Source organism: Panthera leo, chromosome F3 (genome assembly GCF_018350215.1).
Source record: "Panthera leo isolate Ple1 chromosome F3, P.leo_Ple1_pat1.1, whole genome shotgun sequence".
Classification (NCBI taxonomy): Eukaryota; Metazoa; Chordata; class Mammalia; order Carnivora; family Felidae; genus Panthera; species Panthera leo.
Window position 1 is genome coordinate 57,887,009 of NC_056696.1, and position 24,510 is coordinate 57,911,518.

At 48.4% G+C, this 24,510-nt stretch overlaps 1 protein-coding gene across 1 annotated transcript; it reads left to right on the forward strand.

The window, feature by feature from the left end:
* Positions 1-394: 394 nt before the first annotated feature.
* MTARC1 (mitochondrial amidoxime reducing component 1) lies at positions 395-22,695 on the forward strand. Its single transcript, XM_042925499.1, has 7 exons — positions 395-681; positions 3,908-4,081; positions 9,538-9,700; positions 10,657-10,797; positions 15,291-15,352; positions 15,450-15,521; positions 21,938-22,695. Exons 1-7 carry the CDS (start codon positions 395-397, stop codon positions 22,062-22,064), a joined length of 1,026 nt encoding a protein of 341 aa, XP_042781433.1. The 3' UTR covers positions 22,065-22,695.
* The last annotated feature ends 1,815 nt before the right edge of the window (positions 22,696-24,510 follow it).

Sequence of the window (24,510 nt, forward strand, 5' to 3'; positions counted from 1 at the left end):
TAGAAATCACGCTTTGTCCTGCAAACTTGGTATCTGACCATTTTACGTTTAATAAAAACCCATAAATACGTAAATAAAGAGGTCATTTGTAGCGGTAGCGGTCGTGGGGGAAGGCGCACCGCCTTGCAGCCGCAGGCGGCGGAAGGCGGAGGAGGCGGTGGGGCGAGGACCTTGCAGCAGCGGGGCCACCCCCTCCCACCGCAGCGCCCCAGGGGCCACCCCTCGGTAGAAGGTCGTGCGATACTGCGAGCGGCCCGGAAGGGGTTCGGGAGCGGCCCTTCCTTTGGGCTCCGGGCCAAGGGCCGCACCAGGCGGCGACCGCTCTCTGGACCGGTGGCGGCTGGGCGTCCGCGGAGGGCCCGCCGGAGCTGTCGCCGCCCGCGCCCGCTCCTCCATGGGCGCCGCCGGCTCGTCGGCCCTGGGCCGCCTCGGCCTCCCCGCGTCGCGCCTCCCCGCGCAGCCCCGGCCCGGCTGGCTCGCGGTGACCGCGCTGGGACTGGCCGCCGTGGCGCTGGGGACCGTCGCCTGGCGCCGCGCGCGGTCCAGGCGGCGCCGGCGGCTGCAGCAGGTGGGCACGGTGGCGCAGCTCTGGATCTACCCGGTCAAGTCCTGCAAGGGGGTGGCGGTGAGCGCGGCGGAGTGCACGGCCCTGGGGCTGCGCTGCGGCCACCTGCGGGACAGGTAGGGCCGAGCCGGGCGGGGCTCCGCGGGGAGGGCTTCGGGCGGGGGCGGGGGCGGTCTGCAGAGTCCGCCAGCAGGTCCTTCCTTCCCTTTCAGTGGGGCAAGGACAAAGAGAACGAGGGGCAACTACGTCCCAACAGCCGACCCCAGGGGCCCGAGACCTAGGGCCTAAGTGTCCCGACCCGCTTTCCCGAGACGGCTGCATTTCCACCCCCCACGGGCGCTTTCACGTCTGCGCTCCTGCCGAGCAGTGGTCGGGGCGCCCAGGTGTCTGTCGCGTGCCCGCCAACATCTTCAACCCCATCTAGCAGAGGCGGCGAGCTTCCAGGGATTGGTCCCCGCCACATTAGTTTCATTCAACTGTCTCTGGAGAACTTGGGGGAAACTTGGGGCGGCGGAGCGCAGCCCTCAAAGGGCGCACCCAGGTGGAGCGCCCCTAAGGACGGCTGTTGAAGCTTAAGCTTCTTGCGGCCGGAGAAGTGCTATTGCCTCTGTTTCCCTAATGCGCGCCGGCACTCTTTTTATGAACAAAGGAACTGGGGTTCGCGCCACCCAGCGGGGGAGCCAGGACTCTTGTTTTGTTTAGCACGTGGGTGCTTTGTGAAGAGTCGTTTTATTAATGGCCTATCAGGGTAGTCACGATCTGCGTGCATTCCTGGGGTTCAGCGAAGGTTGCAACGGCCCGGAGTGAGCGGCTTTGTTCTCTTCCGGGTCTGGCGTCAGGCCAGCCCGGGGCCTCACTAAGGCTGCGCCTCAAGCTCTTTCCTTCCAGACGAGCCCCCAGCTCCTGCAAGTAACCCAGAACTGGGCAGGGGGGACGGCCGTGGCCCGCCCCGCCCCTCCCCCCGCCTTGCAGCAGAGAGGCGGAGGGCCATTCACGACATTTGTGAGTGGTGAGCTCTGCATCTTTGCTTCTGGAAGCAAGGCGAGAATCCTAGATATTTCATGGTTTGTACAGAGGTCACCAACTCCGAAAGACGGTCCGATGTATTGAATTTGTTTTGTAGGCCCCGGAGGCAAAGGGTATTGTACTGTACCGACTGAGAGTATTTACTGAGCTCATACGATAATAAATAATTACAAGAGCTGGCCTTTGTGGCAGGCGCTATTTTTGTCATCATGCTACCAGCAAGCCTGAAGGAGAAGTGAGGGGCATAGCAGACTCCGTGTGACCAGTGCCAGGGAGCACAGAGAAGGAGCCCCAGAAACTCTCTGGGGTGGCCAGGAGGGTAAAGACCCCGGACTCGGGGGGAAGGTATGCTGGGGGAAAGGTTAGTGCCCTCTGAGGGAATGACCGAAAGGGACTGAAAACGGAGATACAAGTACACGAGCCTTCACTGCAGCATCACCCACAGTAGCCCAAGGGTGAAATCAACCCACATATCCATCAACAGATGACTGGATAAACAACATGTGGTATAGACGCACCCCGGAATAGTGTTTAGCCACAAAAAGGAACGAAGTTCTGATCCACACTGCAGCATGGATCTTACAAGCATTATGTTAGGTGAAATAAGCCAGACACAAAAGGGCAAATATTATATGATTCTAATGATATGAAATATCTACAGTAGGCAAATTCATAGAGACAGGATGTGGATTGAAGTTTCCCAGGGGGTCAGGGGAGAGGAGAGAGAAGGGGGAGTTATTGCTTAATGGGTTCAAAGTTTCTATTTGGGGTGACGACAAAGTTTTGGAAATAGATAGTGGTGATGGTTGCATAACATTGTGAAGGTACCCAGGGTCATAGAATTGTGCACCTAAGATAGTTAAGAACACATTTAAAAAAACAAATCTGTTTTCTGTTGATGGACACTTGGGTTGTTTCCTCCATCTTTCGGCGTTGTGAACATTGCTTCTGTGAACATCACGGTATGCGTATCTGCCCTGTTTTCAATCCTTTTGGATATACGGAGGAGCATGCTAGACATTTGATGTTGCATATATTTTACCACAATTAAAAACATTTAAAAAGCTGGCCTGCGTGAGGGCACAGGGGGTTGTGAATGGCTGGTGAGCAGCTGGTTATGAAGGGCCTTGCCTGCCTTGCTGAAGATTCAGGGTTTTATCCTGAAAGCAGGAACCATGGAGGGATTTTTCATGGGGGGGGGGGGGGGGTGGGGTGGAATTTTCTAGATTTGTAGTTTAGAAAGATCAGACCGCCATCATCACCTGGAAGAATTATTACACGAAGAAGACTATTCATGTGCTGGGAGCAAGGATCTGGGGCAGGGCAGAGCTTTGACTGGGTCCAGGATGAGGGCTGATCAGCAGTTCGGGGAAGGGCTTCCATTAACCTTATTTTTCTCGTGTAGCTGAAACATCTCAACCATGATGACCCACTGGGGGTGGCGCACAGGAGCTTTAACGCCCTAACGTATTTGCCGTCTTTCAATCTTATGTCTGTGGATTCCAAGAGCACGAGCTCACTTCTATAACTGTAGTCACTCGACCCAGTGAGAAATGATCAAAATGTCAATATATTCAGCTTCCTTGGCAGCTGAGAAATAACCCTTAGGAATGGCTCCCCCCACTACCGCCCCGCCCCCCCAGAGAGTTTCCTGTTGCTCTGATTTCTCCATGTATCTTTTTTTTCTTGGAAGTACCTCTAGGTCAGGAGTCTTGGGTTAGAAGAAATATCGTCCATGGTAACAATAGACCTTTGAGCAAATTGCAGCATCCACAGCCCTGAATATTGAAACATTAATGTTTTAAAAGGCGGGGGTGGATTTGGCAAGGTACATGTGGCACCGTATGCTTCTCTGCCGAAGTCCACGCTCTGAGAACAATAGAGCCACAATCTCGTTATTGTGCTTCCTTCCGTGTGCCCTTCAAGTCTTTCTGGGAAATCGTTTCCTGTCGTCTCTCGGGGCGCGTTTAACGAAAAGTGGTCAGACCTTCTCGCAGTTGAGATGAAAGTATGATAACGTCTTTGATTTCTGTGCCATCAAGGAGCTCTGCAGGTTCTGAAGAGATTATATACATTGGATGCTTGAGTGGTTACCAAACCCTTTGAAATAATGGGACAGACTCAGCCTTGCTGTGCTGTTGAGTTGGTGTTTAGGACAGACAGATGGACACGCACGCACACACACACACACACACAGTCACACACACCAGGCTTACGGGGAGGAAATGAAAGAGGACTGTGCATGACCAGAGCTCCCGCAGTGAGTGGATGCCTTTCACAGTGGGCCACGCATCTCTTGGGTTTTGAACATGGCAGGTTTTGGCTTGTGGTCAACGAGAAGGGGAACATGGTCACTGCTCGGCAGGAACCCCGTCTGGTCCTGATTTCCCTGACTTGTGAGGGCGATGCCCTGACCCTCAGTGCAGCCTACACGAAGGACCTGCTGTTGCCCATCAAGACACCTGCCACAAATGCCGTGTACAAGTGCAGGTAAGGGAAAGGTATGTCGTACTCCTTGCGTGAGTATTTATTCACGCCGTTTTGAGGGAGCGTGAACTAGGAGGAGTCCTGAAAAAAAGACACTGGTGATAATTAACCATTGATTGAGAACATACTGTATGTAGGGCCAAGTCCTCAACATCATGATGATGTAAAACAAAGAGGAACAAGGAAGCAGCTTCAAAAAAAGATAAAAGGAAGGAAGGAGGAAAGAAAGAAAGAAAGAAAGAAAGAAAGAAAGAAAGAAGAGAGAAAGAAGGAAAGAAGGAAAAGGGGCAGCTGGGTAGCTCAGTCTGTTAAGCATCTGACTCTTGATTTTGGCTCAGGTTGTGATCTCACGGTTCTTGGGATCGAGCCCCACATCAGGCTCTGTGCTGCTTAGCACAGAGCGTGCTTGGGATTCTCCCCCTCTCTCTCTCTCTCTCTCTCTCTCTCTCTCTCTCCCTCTCTCTCTATTTCTCTCTCTCTCTGCCTCTCCCCTGCTTGTGTGTGCACATGCACTCTCGCCTACTCTCTCTCTCAAAACAAGTAAATAAACTTAAAAATAAAAGGAAGCAGCTTCAGAAATGTGTGTTAATGTGGGGCTGAGAGACAGAGAAGTCCTATGTAGAAGTCCTATGTAGAAAACCATGGGAAAAAAGCATATTCACATGTCAGCGAGAGAGAAATAAGGATAAAGGACAAAAATGGGGTGGGAGTGACGGTGGAAAATGTCCAGGAGGAGGTGCGATTAGATCTACCATTACCATAGGACTTGCCCTATTTTGCCTGGAAAGACTGGGAACCTTCCACACCTAGGAAAGAAGTCGCAAATGTTTTTGTAAACTATGAAGTCGCAAATGTTTTGTGAACATTTGGTACTAATGAAAGGAAGTTCTAGACAGAAAAGACACCTACGTCCAGAAGAGTGATCTGAGCCACAGATGCCCAGGGGTCTGCATGTAGTGAGGGCACAGACTCAGCCAGGAGGTCACTCTGTACAGAGGCTCGTTCCCCAACATTAGAAGGACTGCCAAGAAGCGATTAGTGTAGGAAAACTAGCTTCGCTTCTGAGAGCTCATGTCTAGAGTTGACTTTTTATCCCATTATGGGAAAATTAGAATTGGGTCTAATTCTACTCTTGTCACAGTTTCTGTATGTTGAATTAAAATGCATTGTGGGGCGCCTGGGTGGCTCAGTCGGTTAAGCGTCCAACCTCAGCTCAGGTCACGATCTCGCGGTCTGTGAGTTCGAGCCCCGCGTGGGGCTCTGGGCTGATGGCTCAGAGCCTGGAGCCTGCTTCTGATTCTGTGTCTCCCTCTCTCTCTGTCCCTCCCCTGTTCATGCTCTGTCTCTCTCTGTCTCAAAAATAAATAAACGTTAAAAAAAATTAAATTAAAATAAAATAAAATGCATTGTGAATGCATTTTGTTTTTATGTAGTCCAAGCCTATCATAGAAAGTAACATCACAGCAAAAAAATATAGATCCGAGTTAGCTGAAAAGTATCTGAAGACCCCAAGAAGTTTATAAGATGCAATACCAGTATAGTTTCGACACTGTCTTAGAGTTTGAGACCTGATATGTTCTTATTTTAATTTTGATGATTTTTTTTATTATAAACATAATACAATTCATTGTTGAAAATTGCAAAATGCTAAACTAAAAAAACAGGAGTCAACAAAAACCTGTGAGGTAACTATAAATAATATTCTGATGTTTTGTTTGTCTTTGTAGCTCATACTTGGAAAGAAACAATGTAAAAATAATATAAAAATATAAAAATACACGATTAATGTCATATTCTTAAGTTGATATGTTGAGGACCTTTTCATATTATTAAAAATCTTCAAAATAACAGTTTTCATGTTAGCATACTGTTTCATCCTGAGGGTGTCCTAATATGCATTTTAACATTTTAAAATGAGAGCAGACTGAGATGATATCAGAAATGAAAGAGGAGGCATTACAACTGATACCACAGAAATACGAAGGATCATAAGAGACTGCTATGAAGAAAGCTAACCTGAAATAACTGGACAAAACAAAACAATAAAACAAAACCAGAGTGATTACTACCATCTACTGAGCACATCTGAAACCTGAGAATTGCTTTGGGGGATTTTGTATAGATTATCCCTGACCCTCAGAAGAAGGTTGTGATTTTATCCCCATTTTACTATTTTTTTGTTTTTGTTTTTATTTTTATTATTTTTTAATTTAATTTTTTATTTTTTAAAATTTACATCCAAATGAGTTAGCATATCATGCAACAATGATTTCAGGAGTAGCTGCCTTAGTGCCCCTTCCCCACGTAGCCCATCTCCCTCCCACCACCCCTCCAGTAACCCTCTGTTTGTTCTCTATATTTGAGTCTCTTATGTTTTTCCCCCTCCCTGTTTTTATATTATTTTTGTTTCCCTTCCCTTATGTTCATCTGTTTTGTCTCTTAAAGTCCTCGTATGAGTGAAGTCAGATGATTTTTGTCTTTCTCTGACTAATTTCACTTAGCATAATTTCACCCTCCAGTTCCATCCACGTAGTTGCAAATGGCAAGATTTCATTCTTTTTGATTGCTGAGAAATACTCCATTGCATATATATACCACATCTCCTTTATCTATTCATCCGTCGATGGACATTTGGGTTCTTTCCATACTTTGGCTATTGTTGATAGTGCTGCTATAAACGTGGGGGTGCATGCGTCCCTTCAAAAGAGCACACCTGTATCCCTTGGATAAATGCCTAGTAGTGCAATTGCTGGGTCGTAGGGTAGTTCTGTTTTTAGGAACCTCCATATTTTTTGAGGAAACTCCGTACTGTTTTCCAGAGTGGCTGCACCAGCTTGCATTCCCATATCCCCATTTTATAGATGAAGAAACTAAGGCACAGAGTAAGAAATATCCTCCAAGGTCACTGGGCTAGTCATTTGTGGGAACAGGATTCACACCCAAGTAGGTCTACCTGACTCCTCTTTCTCAGACGTTGGGCATTTGCACAACACAACCGTGATTCATGCTGGTCACAGACCACCTCTCTCACGGTTGAACCTTGAACAATACAGGTTTGAACTCTGCACGTCCACTTACATGCAGATTGTTTTCAACACATACAGTACAGCATTATAAATGCATTTCCTCTTTAAGATTTTCTTAGTAACATTTTCTTTTCTCTAGTTTACTGTATTGAAGGAATATGGTATGGAATACATAGAGCACACAAAATATGTGTCCATCAACTGTTTACGTTACTGTGGAACTTCTAGTCAACAGTTGGCTCTGCGTAGTTACATTTTGGAGGAGTCATCAGTTCTAGGTGGATTTTTGACTGCATGGGGGGTTGGCACCTCTAACCCCCATGTTGTTCAAGGGTCAACTGTATTTACGTAATGCTTTTCTTCCAATTGGTTCAGCTTAAAAACAAACAAACGTTAAATGCATTTATTTAAAAAGGGAACCGTATAGGGATACCTAGACAACTTTCCAGGTGGAGGAGTTAACTGAAATAATAAATATGCTACAAATGGAATGTTACCTAATTCTAGCCAGAAATTATTGCCCGTAGAGGTTTCTGGACCTGAGGTCTGGTTTTCCTTTTTAGAAAGAGATTATCATCACGTGTTGCTGGACATTCGGGACTTCCTATCATGAAACTGAATAGAATTACTTTCTCTCTGTGCAGTTCACCATTCTTTCCTGTTGTACCCAAGTACTACCATTGTCTTGAATACCCACAGTAGCAATGGCCCTACACTTTAGAAACACTGGCCTATCCGAAGTGTTTCTTTCCTCTCTGCAGCTGTGAGATACGTATAACTCCCATACTGTCCTGCATGCTGTATATCAGGGAGAGCGGGGGAGACTTCAAATCCTATGCTTATTAGTAGCAATCAAATCAAATTAGATTATTATTTTATTTATTTATTTATTTATTTATTTAAGTTAATTTATTTTTGAGAGACAGAGAGAGACAGAATGCAAGTAGGGGAGGGGCAGACAGAGAGGGAGACACAAAATCTGAAGTGGGCCCCAGGCTCTGAGCTGTCAGCATAGAGAGAGCCCGACTCGGGGCTCGAACCCACGAACTGTGAGATCACGACCTGAGCTAAAGTTGGACGCTTAGCCGACTGAGCCACCCAGGGGTCCCTATTATTGTTATTATTAAAAAAAATTTTTTTTTAATGTTTATTTATTTTTGAGAGACAGAGTGAGAGCAGGGGAGGGACAGAGAGAGAGGGAGATGTGGAATCCAAAGCAGGCTCCAGGCTCTGGGCTGTCAGCACAGAGTCCGACATGGGCTCAAACCCACAAACTGTGAGATCACGACCTGAGCTGAAGTCGGACGCTCAACCGGCTGAGCCACCCAGGTGCCCCCTGTTATTTTATAATGGGACATGTTTTGATGCAAATTTTATCTTTTTAGTTTAATTAAATTAATTTAATTAATTAATTTGATTTTATTATTTTTAAGCTTATTTATTTTGAGAGAGACAGAGAGAGCCTGCCAGTAGGGACGGGGCAGAGACAGAGGGAGAGGGAGAATCCCAAGCAGGCTCCACGCTATCATCACGGAGCCCCACGCAGGGCCTGATCCCCTGAACTGTGAGATCATGACTCAAGCTGAAACCAAGATGCTTAACTGACTGAGTCACCCAAGGTGCTCCCAAATTAGATTATGAGTATTATCTATACTGTTTTAGATTTTATAGAACATTTTCACATACGTTGCTGAATCTAGTTGTATTATCATCATACTGGTAAAATATCGCCAGACCCTATTAATAAAGACTTCTGGCTGCTATCCAGCTGCGTGGACCAGATTTTGCAGTAATTTTGAGTTTACTTGATACTGATGCATTTGTTTTCCTCTGGAGAACTCAGTATCTTTTCAAACATCCGATCTGATTTTCTTCTCCCGTGCATTCCTTCCAGATAGGGAGGCACAGGCATGTATCATTCTATTGTAAACCTGGATAAAGCAAGGCTGGAAACTGTGACTTCATTTGTGTTTACACAGTGGTTCAGAGGCAGGACCAGGCTAAAATCATGTTTCCTGATAATTAAAGAATCACGGTGACATCACAGCTTTTCTTTCTTCTCCTTCTCCTTCCCCTCCTCCTCCTTCTTCTTCTTCTTCTTCTTCTTCTTCTTCTTCTTCTTCTCTCTTTTAAATTTTTAATTTGAGAGAGAGAGAGAGAGCATGAGTAGGTGAAGGGCAGAGGGAGAGAGAGAGAGACAGACAAAGAGAGAGAATCTTAAGCAGGCTGCATTCTCAGCATGGAGTCCGACATGGAACTTGATCCCACCACCTTAGCATCATGACCTGAGCTGAAATCAAGAGTCGGATGCTCAACTGACTGAGCCACCCAGCTGCCCCAAGACATCACAGCTTTTTGATATGTGTAGGACATGGTAGGGTGTCCCATGTTTTCAGAGCCATGACCAGTCTTTACTCCTGCCACTCCCTGCAGAGTGCACGGCCTGGAGATCGAGGGCAGGGACTGTGGGGAGGCTGCGGCCCAGTGGATTACTAGCTTCCTGAAGACACAGCCCTACCGCCTGGTGCACTATGAGCCTCACATGCGACCGAGAAGTTCTCACCAAATAATGGATGTGTTCCAGCCCACAGACCAGGTCAGAGGAGCATTCCTTGGCTTTGGCCTTCGGTGTGTCCTGTGGAAGGCAGGCTTTCTCAGGAGTGCACAGCAGTCACGTGCAGCCCATCAGGCAGGGCAGCATGTCGCTGAGCTCTGCTCTGTCATTTTGCCAGGCAGCTCCCAGGAAGCTTGGCCTGAACAGCAGCTGGGGATTCTAAGGAACAGGCAAAATTAAAGCCCTTCCTTTGGGAACTTCCTCTGTGTTTCTTGATTTGGGGGACTCTTGCATTTTCCTGATGGCCATCTACCTTCCTATTTATGTAAGCCTTCCAGTGCCAACAGGGTTTCAAAACTTTTCCACTTTATTCTGTAATTGTATGTGGAGCTCAACCTTTTTACGGTGTGATTGCAATGGTCAGATCACGGTTGGGCAAACGAGTGTGGGCATGGAGATCCACAGATTTAAAGTGACTAAGTTGGCCCTTATAGGAATGTACAGATTCATGGTAAAAGGAGGGATTGGTAGCACAATTCCTACGGCCATTAAAAAAAATTACATATATGGTCAGTAAAAGTACTTGATGTTGATTTGCAGGAGGCATCAAAATAGGTATCCGTGGAATCAGGGAATATTTTTATCATCCATAATGCGGTCATGAAGCTCATCAGCACTGGAGAAGTTGAGCCTTAGAAAGGTGGAGTGACTTCGTCAAGGGGACTTGGCCAGTGGCAGCTTTAGGATCCCAAGGCCACGTTTTTTTTCATTCCATCATGTAATTCCTATTATCTGCAAGTCTCTTTAAGACTTCTGAACCACTGTGACTTTTCTATATAAAGAACTAAAGAAATACTTAGAAATAGTGTGTGTGTGTGTGTGTGTGTGTGTGTGTGTGTGTGTATGTTCCCCTGGGAACTGGGGAGGGGAGGGTTCCAGGAACTAACCACATATGACCTCTGTGTGCCACGTTCTAACCACTTCTGTTTCCTTCCCAGATTGCATACTCAGATGCCAGCCCCTTCTTGATTCTCTCTGAGGCATCTTTGGCAGATCTCAACTCCAGGCTGGAGAAGAAAGTTAAAGTGGCTAACTTCAGGCCCAATATCATCATTTCAGGGTGTGGTGTCTATGCAGAGGTAACAAGTTGCTTTCCTTTGCCCTTTCCTTGGATTTAACTTTTTTTTTTTTTTAAGGTATGAAATTCTTTGATGTTGCTTTAGATTATTCCAAAGGATTCATGCGTTATTGGTGGTATGCTGGGCCATTCAGTTTTTAGAGTTCTTGAGCACCTGATTAGTTCACACATCAGCACGGAGGACACAGATATAGATGAAGTGGAGGTGCTGGTGTACAGGGAGCAGTTCAGGGTCTGAGACTTCTCAGCATAATTCCCAGTGGGTAGATTGGTTTTTGAGCCAAATTTACGTAGCATAAAATACGTGATGTGTGTGGGCCATGGAACAAAGGCAGGGTATACTCATGTCTTGTTGAAGTTAGCTTTCCTGTTCAACTGATGGTCCCTGGGGAAAGATAGGCATTTACAGTATGGCTGCTGCAGCGTCGGGGGTGGGGGTCCCCAGCTGGATGGCCTATAAAATTCTTCCAGTGCCACCCTCAATCTGCCCTCAGATGCCTGCACTGTGGCTTAGCATGAAGGGCTTCCACGGTGTCACATGATTCTGGCAGCAGATTTACCTTTGTCATTGTCTTTGGATATTTCATTGGTTCTTTTCCTTGTTGACCATGAAGGCAGAGGTCGGTGGCCTAGAGGCTTGGTGAGTGGCAACCATCCAGATGTGGATACTTGACAGAGGCACCAGCTCTCAGATGGGAGTTCCAGAGTTCTGGTGGTGGGTGTTTGTAGATGGAAAGTGGAGGTAAAGGGCAGGGGAAGAACTGAGTCCAAGTGACTGAGTCTTACTCCCTTATACTCAGGGAGACGGATTCTGCCTTTCCGTCTTACTGTGAGGACAGAGCTAGGTGTGCTGAAAGAAGCAATCTAGGAAACTGAAGCCCACACTCAAACCCGAGGCTCTGAGGTCCGCCTCCAGCTTCCTTGCTGGCCTCTGCATGACTCTGTGTAGGCTTGTGTACCTGCCTGGAGAATGGAGTGATCCTTTCTGCCTAGGATTACCTTACGGGTTTGTCAAAGGGTCAGGTTGGCTAAGGTGACTCGTAAAAAGTATAAATGCAGTATCAGTCAGTGACGGGCAGTAAAAGTACCTCCAAATCCACTTCTGATGTTTTACGTCAAACGCTGTAAACATGCCACGCTTTCCAAAGATGGCAGGTCAGCTTCTAGTATAAGGCAGGAAATGTGCGCTATCCCCGAGAGCCTGCCCTGGGCTGTCCCTCCACGTTCCACTGTGACAAGGGAGCTCATCTGTCCTTGCTCACATCCAGCACAGTTCAGCTGGACTCAGACAAGAGGGGAAAATCAGTGTTGGTTGCTTTTGATCGTCTCATTGATATTTGTCTTGTACCAGTGGAGGCCAGGAAAGCAGTTTCTCCTGAGGGTTTTCCTTCTCAGAAAAAGGAAAAGGGTGGTGGCTTCCACCTAATGCTCACACTGTGCTTTGCAGCCTGGGGAGGTGAAGGTCATTATTCCCTTTTTATAAGGAGGAAGGGAGAGGCCTGGGGAGGTGACCTGGCTCGCCTGAGGCTATCCCATGGCACAAAGTGGAGGAGCTGGGTCTTGAACCCAGACAGTACCATGTGCCAAAGGAACTCTGAACATTCTAAGGAGCATATGTGAGGTTGGGACACCTGGGTTTGAATCTACCTGCTTCAATAAGTGGCTGTTTGACCCCGGACAAGTCCTTGAACCCCTCAAGGCCTTTGCTTCTTGCAGTTGTAAAATGCAGATGATTTCAGCTCCCCTGATGGCAGCTGTAAGAATCAAGGTCTAAACCAATCTGTGGAAAAGCTCTTAGAAAGTGTCATAGAGAGGTGGGGGATGGTCTCTTTCCTATAATCAGAGTGAAGGAGCCTGACTGAGGCATTCCCTCAACTGTGGCCAACTTTAAGCTTCCTTCCCCTTTGCGATCCTTGTGCCCTGGGTCATGTTGATGACGTTTCCTGCCCCAAAGTTCTGAGATGGTCAGATGTAGATAAAATGAGCGGAGACAGCTCTCTCAGAGTAGGACCTCAGATTTACATTTGTTTGAACTGAATCTTGTTTTATTATTTATTTATTTTTTAAACGTTTATTTATTTTTGAGACAGAGAGAGACAGAGCATGAGCAGGGGAGGGGCAGAGAGAGAGGGAGACACAGAATCGGAAGCAGGCTCCAGGCTCTGAGCCATCAGCCCAGAGCCCGATGCAGGGCTCGAACTCACAGACCGCGAGATCGTGACCTGAGCAGAAGTCGGCCGCTTAACTGACTGAGCCACCCAAGCGCCCCTGAATCTTGTTTTAGAGGCCTTCATTTCTTTATAACTCTGAGTGTTTCCTAGCTGGGAACATTTCACATTTTAAATTGGATGTTAATACAACACTGTGGCTGAGCTCATTTTATAATAACATGTCACTCTTTTTTTTTTTTTTAAGTTTATTTATCTATTTTGAGAGAGACGGAGACAGCCGAGTGGGAGAGGGGCAGAGAGAGAGGAAGACAGAGAGTCCCAAGCAGGCTCCAACGCTGTCAGGGTGGAGCCCCATGCAGGGCTCGAACTCACGAAACCATGAGATCATGACCTGAACTGAAACCAAGAGTTGGACACTTAACTGACTACAGTAGTATGTCACTCATTGCACGATGAGTTAGTCCCACTGGGTCCCCTGCACTGTGGAAAACAGGATTGAAGAAACATGGTTGTTTCTCCTAAGGCGATCAGATTGTGAACAGGCCAGCAAGACAGGCGACGAAGGTGGTGAATGCAGGGTGTTAGGTGACCACAAGGATGTTGTTAGCACCGACGGATTGGGAGATGACAGGGCCGCTAGGGGTCAGCTCAAGGCCCGAGTATCACAGGGCTCAGGGCTTGGACCCGCTTACATCTCTGGCTTCCCTTATTATGGAATTTTTTACCTTATTTATCTGTGACTCGATCCCCAACAGTTTCTGGTGCACATAAATTAATTAGTAATTAATTAATTTCCTAACAGAGCCCACATTTCTCTTCTCTTGGATCTTTTATGGTTTTTTATGACCATGGTGCCCCCTGGTGGACAAACACACACAGAACAGGCTGGGGCTTCTCTAACCCCAGGGGCCCAGCTTTTTTGGACCTACGGTGAAGAGACCCATTTTATGCTTAAAAGCTGCAATACCTCCCTCTCTCTCTCTGCCCCTCCCCCACTTGTGTGCGCGCTCTCTCTCTCTCTCTCTCTCTCAAAAATAAATAAGAACATTAAAAAACCAGCTGCAATACATATAGCAAGAATGATATACACTCCGAGAGTTAAATTTCTGAGTCTCCAGGTCTCTGGCTTGTGATCACACCGGACAGGGCAGGTTGGTTTTAGCTCATGAATTTTTGTCTTCAGCCCTGAGGCAGCTGGCACTTCTCTCCCAGGGTAAGAAGTTCAGGACTATGATTAGATGTTCTATGTCTCTTCAGTGTCTTCCTTTTAATTATTTCCCCAGTCTCCTCACCCTTCTTTTGTGCCTTCCAAAGTCTCTGTTCTGGAAGGTTCCATTCAAATCCTATCTTTTCCTTAAAACCTCCCCTGACCAGAGCAGCCTGAGGGCTTGTTCTTCTAAAACCTCCAGGTCAATTCTTGCCTGTGTAGTTAAACCCACGCACAGTGTGGGTTTCTCTCCAATTTTTGCTTTCTCTCGAATTTTCTGGAACCCTCAAAAATATATTGATCGTTAACTTTTCCTGTGTGTATGCCCTGTCTCCCCTGCTGGATTCGAGGGGGTGCTAGTCCATTGATTTCATTTGTCCTGAAAAGTAGGCACCAGTGACCCAGGCTGTGGGCAAATGCCTGAGAAGCTCCCTGCGGTGGAGCCCATAAGGGTGTGGGGAGTACTCTTGATTTGTTCGTATCTGCAAGGGGAGATACAAGGTGAACATATCAGTGTCCTAAGGATCTAGGTCCAGCAGAGGCACGCATAGTTTAGAGTGACCCCCTGTCCATGTCCTTTCTGTCACCCACACCCTCTGTCAATCCCAACCCCTCCATTCGCTCCTCCTTGAGTCCAATGGGATCAGTCAGGAAGGTGAGTTTCTTTTTTTTTTTTTTAAGTGTATTTATTTTTTAGAGAGAGCACAAGTGGCAGGGGGGCAGAGAGAGAAAGGGAGACACAGAATCTGATGCAGGCTCCAGGCTCTGTGCTGTCAGCACAGAGCCCGACGCGGGGCTTGAACTCATGAACCACGAGATCATGATCTGAGCTGCAGTTGGACGCTTAACCGGCTGAGTCACCCAGGCGCTCAGGAGATGAATTTCGATTGCAGTTTTATCAGTGAGAGCAGAGGGAGCATTTCACTGTAGGGGCATGAACTGTCATAGGCAGAGAGAGGACAGGAGGGTGTGTGGCTTCTCGGGGCTGGTGTAAAAGTCTCCCATCTACGGTATAAGTGGCTTCATTAGGTGTCAGCTCATGCGAAGTCCCTACACAGGTGTGTCACAGCTAAGGCTCGGAAGTGCCCCTATGAATTTTGTGCTTTGTCCCCGTAGGATTCTTGGGATGAGCTTCTTATTGGTGACGTCATACTGAAAAGAGTAACGGCTTGTTCCAGGTAAGGCACTTCCTTCCACCCCCGGAGTGGAGACGGTGGGAGGGCCGAGGTCAGCCTGCTTTGTCCCTTGTATGATGCTGTGTGTGTGTGTGTCCAGGTGCATTTTAACCACGGTGGACCCAGACACTGGCGTCATGAGCAGGAAGGAGCCGCTGGAGACCCTGAAGAGGTAGGAGCAGGCACCTCAACGTCTCTGGGAAGCAGAGAAAATAGCACGAACACACAGTCTTGAAGCCGAGGGGGGTCCTAGTGACTGGGTAACTGGGGAGATATTCCTGGGTGCCATGGTTCCCAGAATGTCTCCTTGCATAAATAACTATATTTCTCATTCAGAATTCATGATTCAAAGGAACCGATTTAAGAAATGCATTGTTTAGATATTTTGGCAAATTTGGAACTGAGTCTTTGATGATACCAAATGTTTATTAGGTGTGATAATGGCACTTGGATATAAGATAGATACATATATTTTGGAGAAGGGTGTTGAAGTAATTAGGGGAAATGACATGATGTCTGGGATGTGCTGTATATTATTACTACAGCACACACACACACAAAAGGTCACATGGAAAATTGTGTCAAAACTTTGATAAATAGAATCTGGGTGATAATTATATGGGCATTGATGGCAGTATTTCTACTTTTTTTTTTTTTAAATGTGTATTTATTTTTGAGACACACACACACACACACACACACACACAGAGCAGGGGGAGGGGCAGAGAGAGGGGAACAGAAGATTTGAAGCAGGCTCTGGGCTGACAGCAGTGAGCATGATGTGGGGCTCGAACTCTCGAACCGTGAGATCATGACCAGAGCCAAAGTCAGACGCTCAACCAACTGAGCCACCCAGGTGCCCCATCAGCATTTCTACTTTTATGTTAACTTTAAAGTATTCATAATAAAACATTTTAAGTGAAAGATACAGTTACAGAGATAAGTTTAAATGGCATCGAAAGATAGTTAAAATAACACTGTTTTAAAAGCTGATAACAAAATAGCACATATATTTATTTTTTATTTGATTTTACTTTTTAAAATATATAAAAGCACATGAGTAAATAAAGGGCTGGAAGGTTTTGTTTTGTTTTTTGTTTCCTTTAGAGAGACAGAGAGTGAGTGGGGGAGAGGGGCAGAGGGAGAGAGAGAGAGAGAGAGAGAGAGAGACAGAGAGAGAGAATTCCAAGCAGGCTCCATGCTTAACCTGGAGCCTGACATGGGGCTTAATCCCATGACCCTGGGATTGTGACCTGAGTTGACATTGAGAGTTGGACACTCAACCAAGCGAGCTACCCAGGCGCCCCCAGGACTAGAAATTTATAAACAAAAACATGAATGGAGGTGCTCTTGTGGTAATGGAATTATGAGAAAAAAATATTTTTATATGCAGTCTTTAAAATTCTTTTTAAATGTTTATTTATTTTTGAGGGAGACGGACACAGAGTGTGAGTGGGGGAAGGGCAGAGAGAGAGGGAGACACAGAATCTGAAGCAGGCTCCAGGCTCTGAGCTGTCAGCACAGTGCCTGACGCGGGGCTTAAACTCACGAACCACGACATGACCTGAGCCGAAGTCGGACACTTTGGCTGAGCCACCCAGGCGCCCCGGGAGAGGTATTCTTGAAATGAATAGCAAATGGCTGCTTTTCACCTGGGTTCCCACCGCTGGGTGTAGAGTTGCAGGAACATTCCAAGAGAGGTACAGACAGCCCAAGGCAGCTCTCATCATTTTCAGGGGCACTGTGGATTCCTCAATGCTCAAAACAACATTAATTAACTTTCTCACTTTAACTTAATATTTATTACCTAATATTAAGAACTTAATATGATCGAGGCATCTGAGTGGCTCAGTTGGTTAAGCGTCCAGCTCTTGATTTTGGCTCAGGTAATGGTCTCAGGGTTCGTGAGATCGAGCCCCGTGGGGGGCTCTGGACTGTAAGCACGGAGTCTGCTTGGGATTCTCTCTCTCTGCCCCTCTCCCACTTGTGCGCTGTCTCTCTCTCTCTCTCAAAAATAAAATAAACTTTAAAGAAGAACGTAATATCATAGCATACTTGAGAGTCGTATATTTCACTGCATGTACATTTCCCCCCCACCCCAGAAAAAGTAACGAAAATTTTAACTCTAGGACATGATATGCCAGCTGAACTGTGTAGAGGTGAAGTCCACTGATGTCCGCGAATTATTTGCAAATGCAAAAATGTACATATAATGAATTGAGGGATGGATAAAATGTGATGAAGGAAATACAGTAAAGTGTTACATGTAGTGTCCAGGTGATGAGTAAGTGGGTGTTTGCTATAAAATTCTTTTAACTTGTGTGCATGTTTGGGAGCTGTAATAATAAATACTATGTGTGTTGGAATATTAGTAAGGGGAGTGGGGTTTTGAGAAGCAGCAACGACAGACCAGCTATGCCTCCAAATGCACTCACTCATTCAGCGGCAGAACAAAGCAGAACTTGGTCTTCCTACTTCCTGTGGCCGTAAAGGAGCTGCCGGGAGAGGGGCAGGTGGCCCGGGAAAGAGCCCTGTCCCGGGAGCCGGGAACCCTGGCTCTGCGGCCAGCTGTCCCGAGTGTCCGCCAGTCCCCCTCTCGTGCAGGCCATGGGTGTTCTTCCCTCTGAAACAAGCCGGGTAGGACAGATCTGGATGCTTCTGTGTGCAGACCAGCTGAGCGATTGTAGGAATTGACCATCACCTTTTTTCTGTGCGTCCTGTTCTCTCTCTCCCCCATCACGTGACTTGGTGTCTGTCACCCCCTCCCTCTGGATTTAGAGAGTGTCTCTGTTGGTGGGAACAGCCTCCTGCATCGGGAATCTGTGTTTAGAGAAGGAGGATAATTGACCCCCACACGGAGTGAGGACAAGCAGGGGGGGGTCGCGGGAACCAGCACAGCTCTCCCAATGGTCTGCAGGCTTTCTGCAGCCCAGCACCCCCCAACCCCCCCATGGCTCCTAATCCCCCCGGAGAGGGAGCAGCCCACCTAGGTGTCTTCCCCTGTCTCTGACGGGGATTGGAGCTGCCATAGAGGTAGTAATTTATGCTCTCCCCAGGACAGGTGGCCATAAATCTGGAAGAGAGAGGCCCGGCCTCGGGACATAAATCACGGGAAGCAAAGCAAAGCAAACAGTAGCGTCCAGAACACCTTCCCCGCTCTCGGGCAGGTCGCTCTGACGCCAGACTGCTTTGCGTTTTGCCGTGTCCTCAGGTGCCCCGGAGTGTGGTGCCTGCTGGTCCCCAGCGGGGAGACCTGTCTGCCAGCCTCACCCGCGGAGGCCTGGCGCCCGCTGGCAGAATGCAGGTGGCAGAGCAACGAGAGAAGAAATAGGTCAGGTGCTGCGGACCATCCGTGGGCCAAACCCAGGGGAGCCCTTGCCTGGGAAAAGTTCAGAGCGGGCGGCACAGAGGAGGAGGGGAGGTGGGAAAATATGGAGATGGAACTATTCTTTTCTTTAAAAAAAAAAAAAAGGTTTCTTTAAACATTTATTTATATTTTGAGAGAGAGAGAGAGAGAGAGAGAGCGCGAGCATGAGTGGGGGAGGGGCAGAGAGAGAGAGGGAGACACAGAATCCCCCAGGTGCCCCCCAGTGCTGTTTAATTCTTACCCTGGCCATTGAGGTAGTAGATTGTGAGGTCTCAGAAGTGGCCTGTGCCCCAAGGTGGGGACCCAGAGGTGACCAGAGACCATGCTTGTAGCCACGGTCTGGGCATTGACCAGTAAGCGAGCAGACCGGGCAGAGTGATAATGGGCAGCAGCCGGCACCGGTGCACGTACTTTACAGGTGGCAGCGTTTCCAGTCACGCTTACCCTTGCAGTTTGGAGACCTCTGTTGAAGTTAAACACAGGGGCTTGAACCTCCTGCTCGTTAGAGAAGTTGTAGGTTCCCTACTCATTAAAAAAGGAAAATGCATTAAGAAAGGAACCTTTAAATGCGTTTGTAATTTATTAATCCCCACCAAAAAGTACATATGCGGGGAAGAAAAATCGTAGGCGATCCCCACAAGATACAGCACTCTGCCGTCTGTTGAACAAAGCTCGGTGTGCACATGAATTTGCAGACCGCTTGCAGTACCCACTCATGCCCACAAGGGGTCGCCGATGAACTCGTTTATGGGGTCTTCCCGCGTCCCTGCGGGGAGGGGTGGGGGACCGTGTTAAAGGGACCGGAAGGTGGGACAAGAGTGGGGGAGGGTTGTAGGGGAGCCCTGGAGGGCTCGACCGCTGCCACAGCGCTTCCTGTTTCGATTCCCAGGCGCCGAAATGGACTGCCGCCTGCGAACCAGGTGACCAAACCTGCGCTTGTACAAACCAACCTTCTTGCCCCGTTTTGCGCTGTTTGAGGGGCCGGGCTGCAAGGGGCCCTGCACTCTCAGTTACCTGGTGGGGGGAGTGAGTGTACATGTGAGTGGTTGATGGGAGAAGGCAGGTGAAACCCATGAATGGCCAAACCTTTGTGTAGAAGACTTAATAGCAACCCACTCAGTTTTTCCAGGCCTGTGTCCACACTCGCAAGGAATATAGATGACCAAGGATCAGTCGCATCCTGGGTAGGAAGCCTAGTGACTGTGGGTGGAGGGGCCAGACCTCGGTTCTCAGGCGCCCTTGGCAGTGAGCCGGTCAGGCAAGGTGCCTGCAGCCTGGCGAGGGGCCTCTGGATTTGATCCTCTCCAGTGGCTCATCTGCCCCCTCTGATCCGATGAACGAAATTAGGACCAGGTTGCCACAAACGTTTTTTTTTTTTTCTTTTTAAAGCACTGTAGAATAAAATTAATGTTTTCTATCAAAATGTTTTGGAGCGCCTGGGTGGCTCAGTCGATTGTTGAGCATCCGACTCTCGATTTCGGCTCAGGTCATGATCCCGGGGTCATGGAATCGAGCCCCACATCGGGCTCTGCACTGAGTGGGGAGCCTGCTTGAGATTCTCTCTCTCTCCCTCTGCCCCTCTCCCCTGCTCCCGTCCTTCCTCCCTCTCTCCCACTCTCTAAAAAAATGTTTTAAATAAAAAGGTGATGTAAAATTGGAGTTAGCTTAAGTGCGAAACTGGAGGAAAACTTTCTCCCGGTTCAGGGGGGTAAGGGGAGAATCTCGCCATGTTATTCCCACACATCTGCCCCTGTGCCCTCCTGTGCTGCTCGTGTTTTCGGCCTGACGAAGATGTTCATACTGAGTCGACTAGAGGGTTTTGCTCACCAACACATTCATCCATTCAACAAATGATTGTGGGTCACTGGTGACCTGTGAGCAGTACAAGGGAGTTTGCCACAGTCCCTGCTCTCCGGGGACCCCCCCCCCCCCCCCACCAATCTTGCAGACAGGTAGACGTGTGCCTTGACTCTAGGACAAGGCATGTGAATGTTCCAGGAGCCGGCAGGGAAAATCGAGGGTGGGAAAGATACTCCCGGCTGGGGGATCCTGGGCTTCCTTCTTAGGAGATGTGGCATTTGAGTTAGGCCTTGAGGAAAGGGTAGAATTATAACGCACGGGGAGGTGGACAAGGGGTGGTGTCCCATAGGAGTCTCTGAGCCAGTAAAATGCAAAGCAAGATAAAAAGACATGGAGAAAGGACACCTGAGTGGCTCAGTCAGTTAAGCCTCCGACTCTTGATTTCGGCTCAGGTCATGATCCCAGGGCCGTGGGATCACGCCCCGTCGCCCAAGTCAGGCTCTGTGCTGAGCATGGGCCCTGCTTAAGAGTCTCTCTCTCCCTCTGTCTCTCTGCCCCTCCCCCCCATTAAAAAAAAAAGGACATTTAGTAATCCATTGGAGAGCTACACAGGTTCGTGTAAATGGCAGAGGGGTGACAGGCTTGGAGAAGCTGCTGGGGCCAGGTAGAGAGCCTTGCACGCCCCGCTGAAGAGTTGCAATGCTGTCTTTAGGCACCGGGGAGCCATTGACAGTTTCTGGGCCTGGGAACGACAAGACCAGAGCAAAAGGAAGGAAGTGGCATAGCTTCGTCCCAACCATGAATTGGAAGCCCCGGGGGGTGGGGGTGGGGGTGGCGGTCGGAGAAGGAGGAAAAGAGATGGGTTGGGAAGTTGTCACATTGGTCCGAGCATGCCGAGGGCAGGGGGGAGAAGCAGTGAGCCAAGGCAAGGCCGTGGCGCAGGAAGAAGCTCAGGACTTGGCAGCTAGGGACAAGCTGCGGAAAGTGAGGGGCAAGGTGGACTAGATGACCCCGGGGCTCCACGCCCAGGGGCTGGTAGGACGGGCGGTTCTAGTGACAGATGCAGGGGAGCCGGGAGGAGAGCCGCCTGGGGCAAAGGAAGCTGGTAAAGGGTGTCTGAACGTCCCGAGTGCCTCATCTCGTAAGGCCGGCAGAGGGAACATTCCATGGAGAAAAGAAGTGGGGGGCTGGGTGCCTTTCAGGGTTTGTGCTCCGGGTGGGCTGCTCCCCGCACGACCCCAGGAGGCGCCGTCCTGTCAGACCTTGATGGGGTTGGTGCTGTCTGGAGCCGGGCCCCCGGTGGCTGTGGGTTGGGGACGGGGCGGGGGGCGGGCATTGACTTCAGCTGAGAAGAACCAAGAGGCCATTTGAGCTCTTGCTTCGTTCGGCCAAGACTCATCATGCTCTTTCTCCCATTGCAGTTATCGCCTGTGTGACCCTTCTGAGCAAAAGCTATACGGAAAATCGCCTCTCTTTGGGCAGTATTTTGTTCTGGAAAACCCAGGGACAGTCAGAGTGGGAGATCCTGTGCACCTGCTGGGTCAGTGACAGGAATCCTGTCCTGGAATATCAGATACCTTGAAAAAAGATATCGTCAGAGACGCCAACGCTGGGAAGCACGCCTGTGGAACCGATACCTCAGCAGCTTCTTTGGGTCTGTGACTTCCGGGGTTTTTTTTTTTTTTTTTTTTTTGCCTTTTAGACTTCTTTGTGCCTCAGTCCTTCCCAGGGTCCCAGTGCACAAGGCAAAGAAATAAGTCCTTGGGAGCTTAGTAGGACATCTGCAAGGCACTTAAATGACAAGGCAGAGCACCGAAAATCCCTTGTTTAACTGTGATTGTGGAATCTGTTCCCCTTTTCCATTCACCTATCCAGAGGGCTAACCTCCATCGTCTCATTACCACTCCGGAGGAAAGAGAAGAGGAAGAGTGGGGAAGTGTGAAGAATGTTCTGGAAGAATGCAATGGAAATGACATAGCTCCCCAGATAAGGCTGGAGTGTCACATCCCTTTTCTCCTCAAGCCCTGGACTACGTTTTGAGGAGGCGTAAAGACCCCCATCTTCAGGAAACACTTAAGATGTCAACCTCTTATAGATCATCATGGAACTGGCACTTCTACTTCGCAGACAACGTCCACAGGATTGGATGGATCCTTCAATAGCACGCAGTGCCTCTGGGGCAGAAATGTCATGGTGCAAAGTCAACCACTGAGAACAGCCATTGCTGGCAGACGCCCACAGGCAACACGTGGAAAGCAAGACAGACACAGACTTCCTTGTCTTGAGACAAATGTCAAGTACATCTCATTAGTGATCCAAACGTTTTTCCCAACATAGGAGAGTGGGCGGTAGCCCCAGAGAGGGGAAGACGACCGAGACGCTGTTAAATGTTGCCCAGTGAAATAGTGGCGCCCCTCTTGGCGGATGAGCAAAAAGAAACAGAAAGATGACGCCCCCTGGTGGTGGCGAATGATAGCTTAGCCCATGCTGTGGAAAAGATTGAAAAAAAAAAAATACCTGTGATTGGGTTTTAATTTTCTATCCCTGATTTTTTTTTTTTAAGGAAGTGGGGACACCCTCCAGGTACTCTCTGCTTCTCAGCTGTAAGTATTTGATTTCCTAAAAGCTCTCAGGAGGGTGGCTCTGTTGTCACAAAGCCCCCTGGGATCCTTGCTGGTCTCATCAACTCATGGCTGGGCGCTCCTCCTCAAATTCTGGGTGAGAAAGTTCTGGAGTCCGTGGATGAGAAGAAGCGTGATTTTGTGATTTGAAATGGGCCGCTGAAAACCTTTCAAAGAAGAGGAAATCATGTCAGTTCATTAAAAACCGCTATCTAATCTTTCTACTTTCTAATGATTTAGCTCTAAGAGCTGAGGAACCATATCCTTCACTGCTGTTTTGTCCTTAGGAAGCTGACTAAATCATGAAAAAATGTTCCCAAACTGTAAATAAACGGAAGCTACTCTAACTCGTTTCAGGTCTTACTAACTTCTTGGCACAAAAATCGGACTTTGAAGCCTGACTGATGTGAATGGGCGAAGCCGGTAATTGTGCCGCCCGACCAGAGCCGGGTCTCTTACAGATGGAGCTGCTCACACACAGCTTCCCCAGGCGAACACCCATCTCCGATGGGCTGTCAAGCAAACGTGCTTTTCACGAAAAGCTGTGCGTTCTCCACGTCGGTTTTATAAAAGAGGTTAGTAATCACTGGAATCTAGCCCAGCTCCGAGGTAACCTTGGAGGTCAACAGGTGCATCTATGTGTTTTTTCTGGTTGGTGATTCGCTCCAATTTGTTTTCTGCACCCTTGGCACGAAGCAGAGAGCGAAAACGATCGGTCAGGTCACCTGGCCCATCACCTTCCCCTAGTAAATCCACTTTGTGCTGAAACTACAGGTAGACTGAGGCAAAAATAAGAGTTCGGCAAGTAACGTTACGAATGGGACCTTGGGAACGCGTGGTGGAATGCAGCCGGGAGTTAAGAAACCATGTGAAGATTGACTCTGAGAACAGCCAATAGTTACACACCAGTGACAAACTCAAGGTTGGTTCGGTAGCTGTTCCTAGGGATTTGTGATCGGTGGCAAGCTGAATGCCTTCGCCTGAATTTCTAGCCCTTTGTAAATAGTAACATCCACTTCCCCAGCGACCCATTCTGTGTCAAAGGCCACACTTCCTGCAGACCCTGTCGTTGTCTGTGGTGCAGAGCAGCCCTCGAATGGAGGGGGCGTGCGGACACCATCGTTTGTCGGGGGTCCCCTTCTGCCCCTCAGGGTGGGAGGAAGATTCCTGTCTGGAGAGAGAAGTTCCAATGACCCCTAGAATCTCAGAGGACCTGCCAAGCTTTGTGTCAGTGAGATTTAAGAGCCATTTACTTGTGTTGATTTTATATTTAATGAGTTGGTTCATGCCCAAGGCCGGGCTGATGCCTCGTTTGTGTTGGATACCGACCATTTGCACACAATTCCACTTGAAATATAGGATCAGGATTAGAG

Excerpts from the sequence above, each read along its gene's own strand:
- MTARC1 (XM_042925499.1), top strand. The coding sequence starts at position 395 with ATGGGCGCCGCCGGCTCGTCGGCCCTGGGCCGCCTCGGCCTCCCCGCG. Across the intron at positions 4,082-9,537 it reads AATGCCGTGTACAAGTGCAG|AGTGCACGGCCTGGAGATCG; the intron begins GTAAGGGAAAGG and ends CACTCCCTGCAG. Across the intron at positions 9,701-10,656 it reads TGTTCCAGCCCACAGACCAG|ATTGCATACTCAGATGCCAG; the intron begins GTCAGAGGAGCA and ends TTTCCTTCCCAG.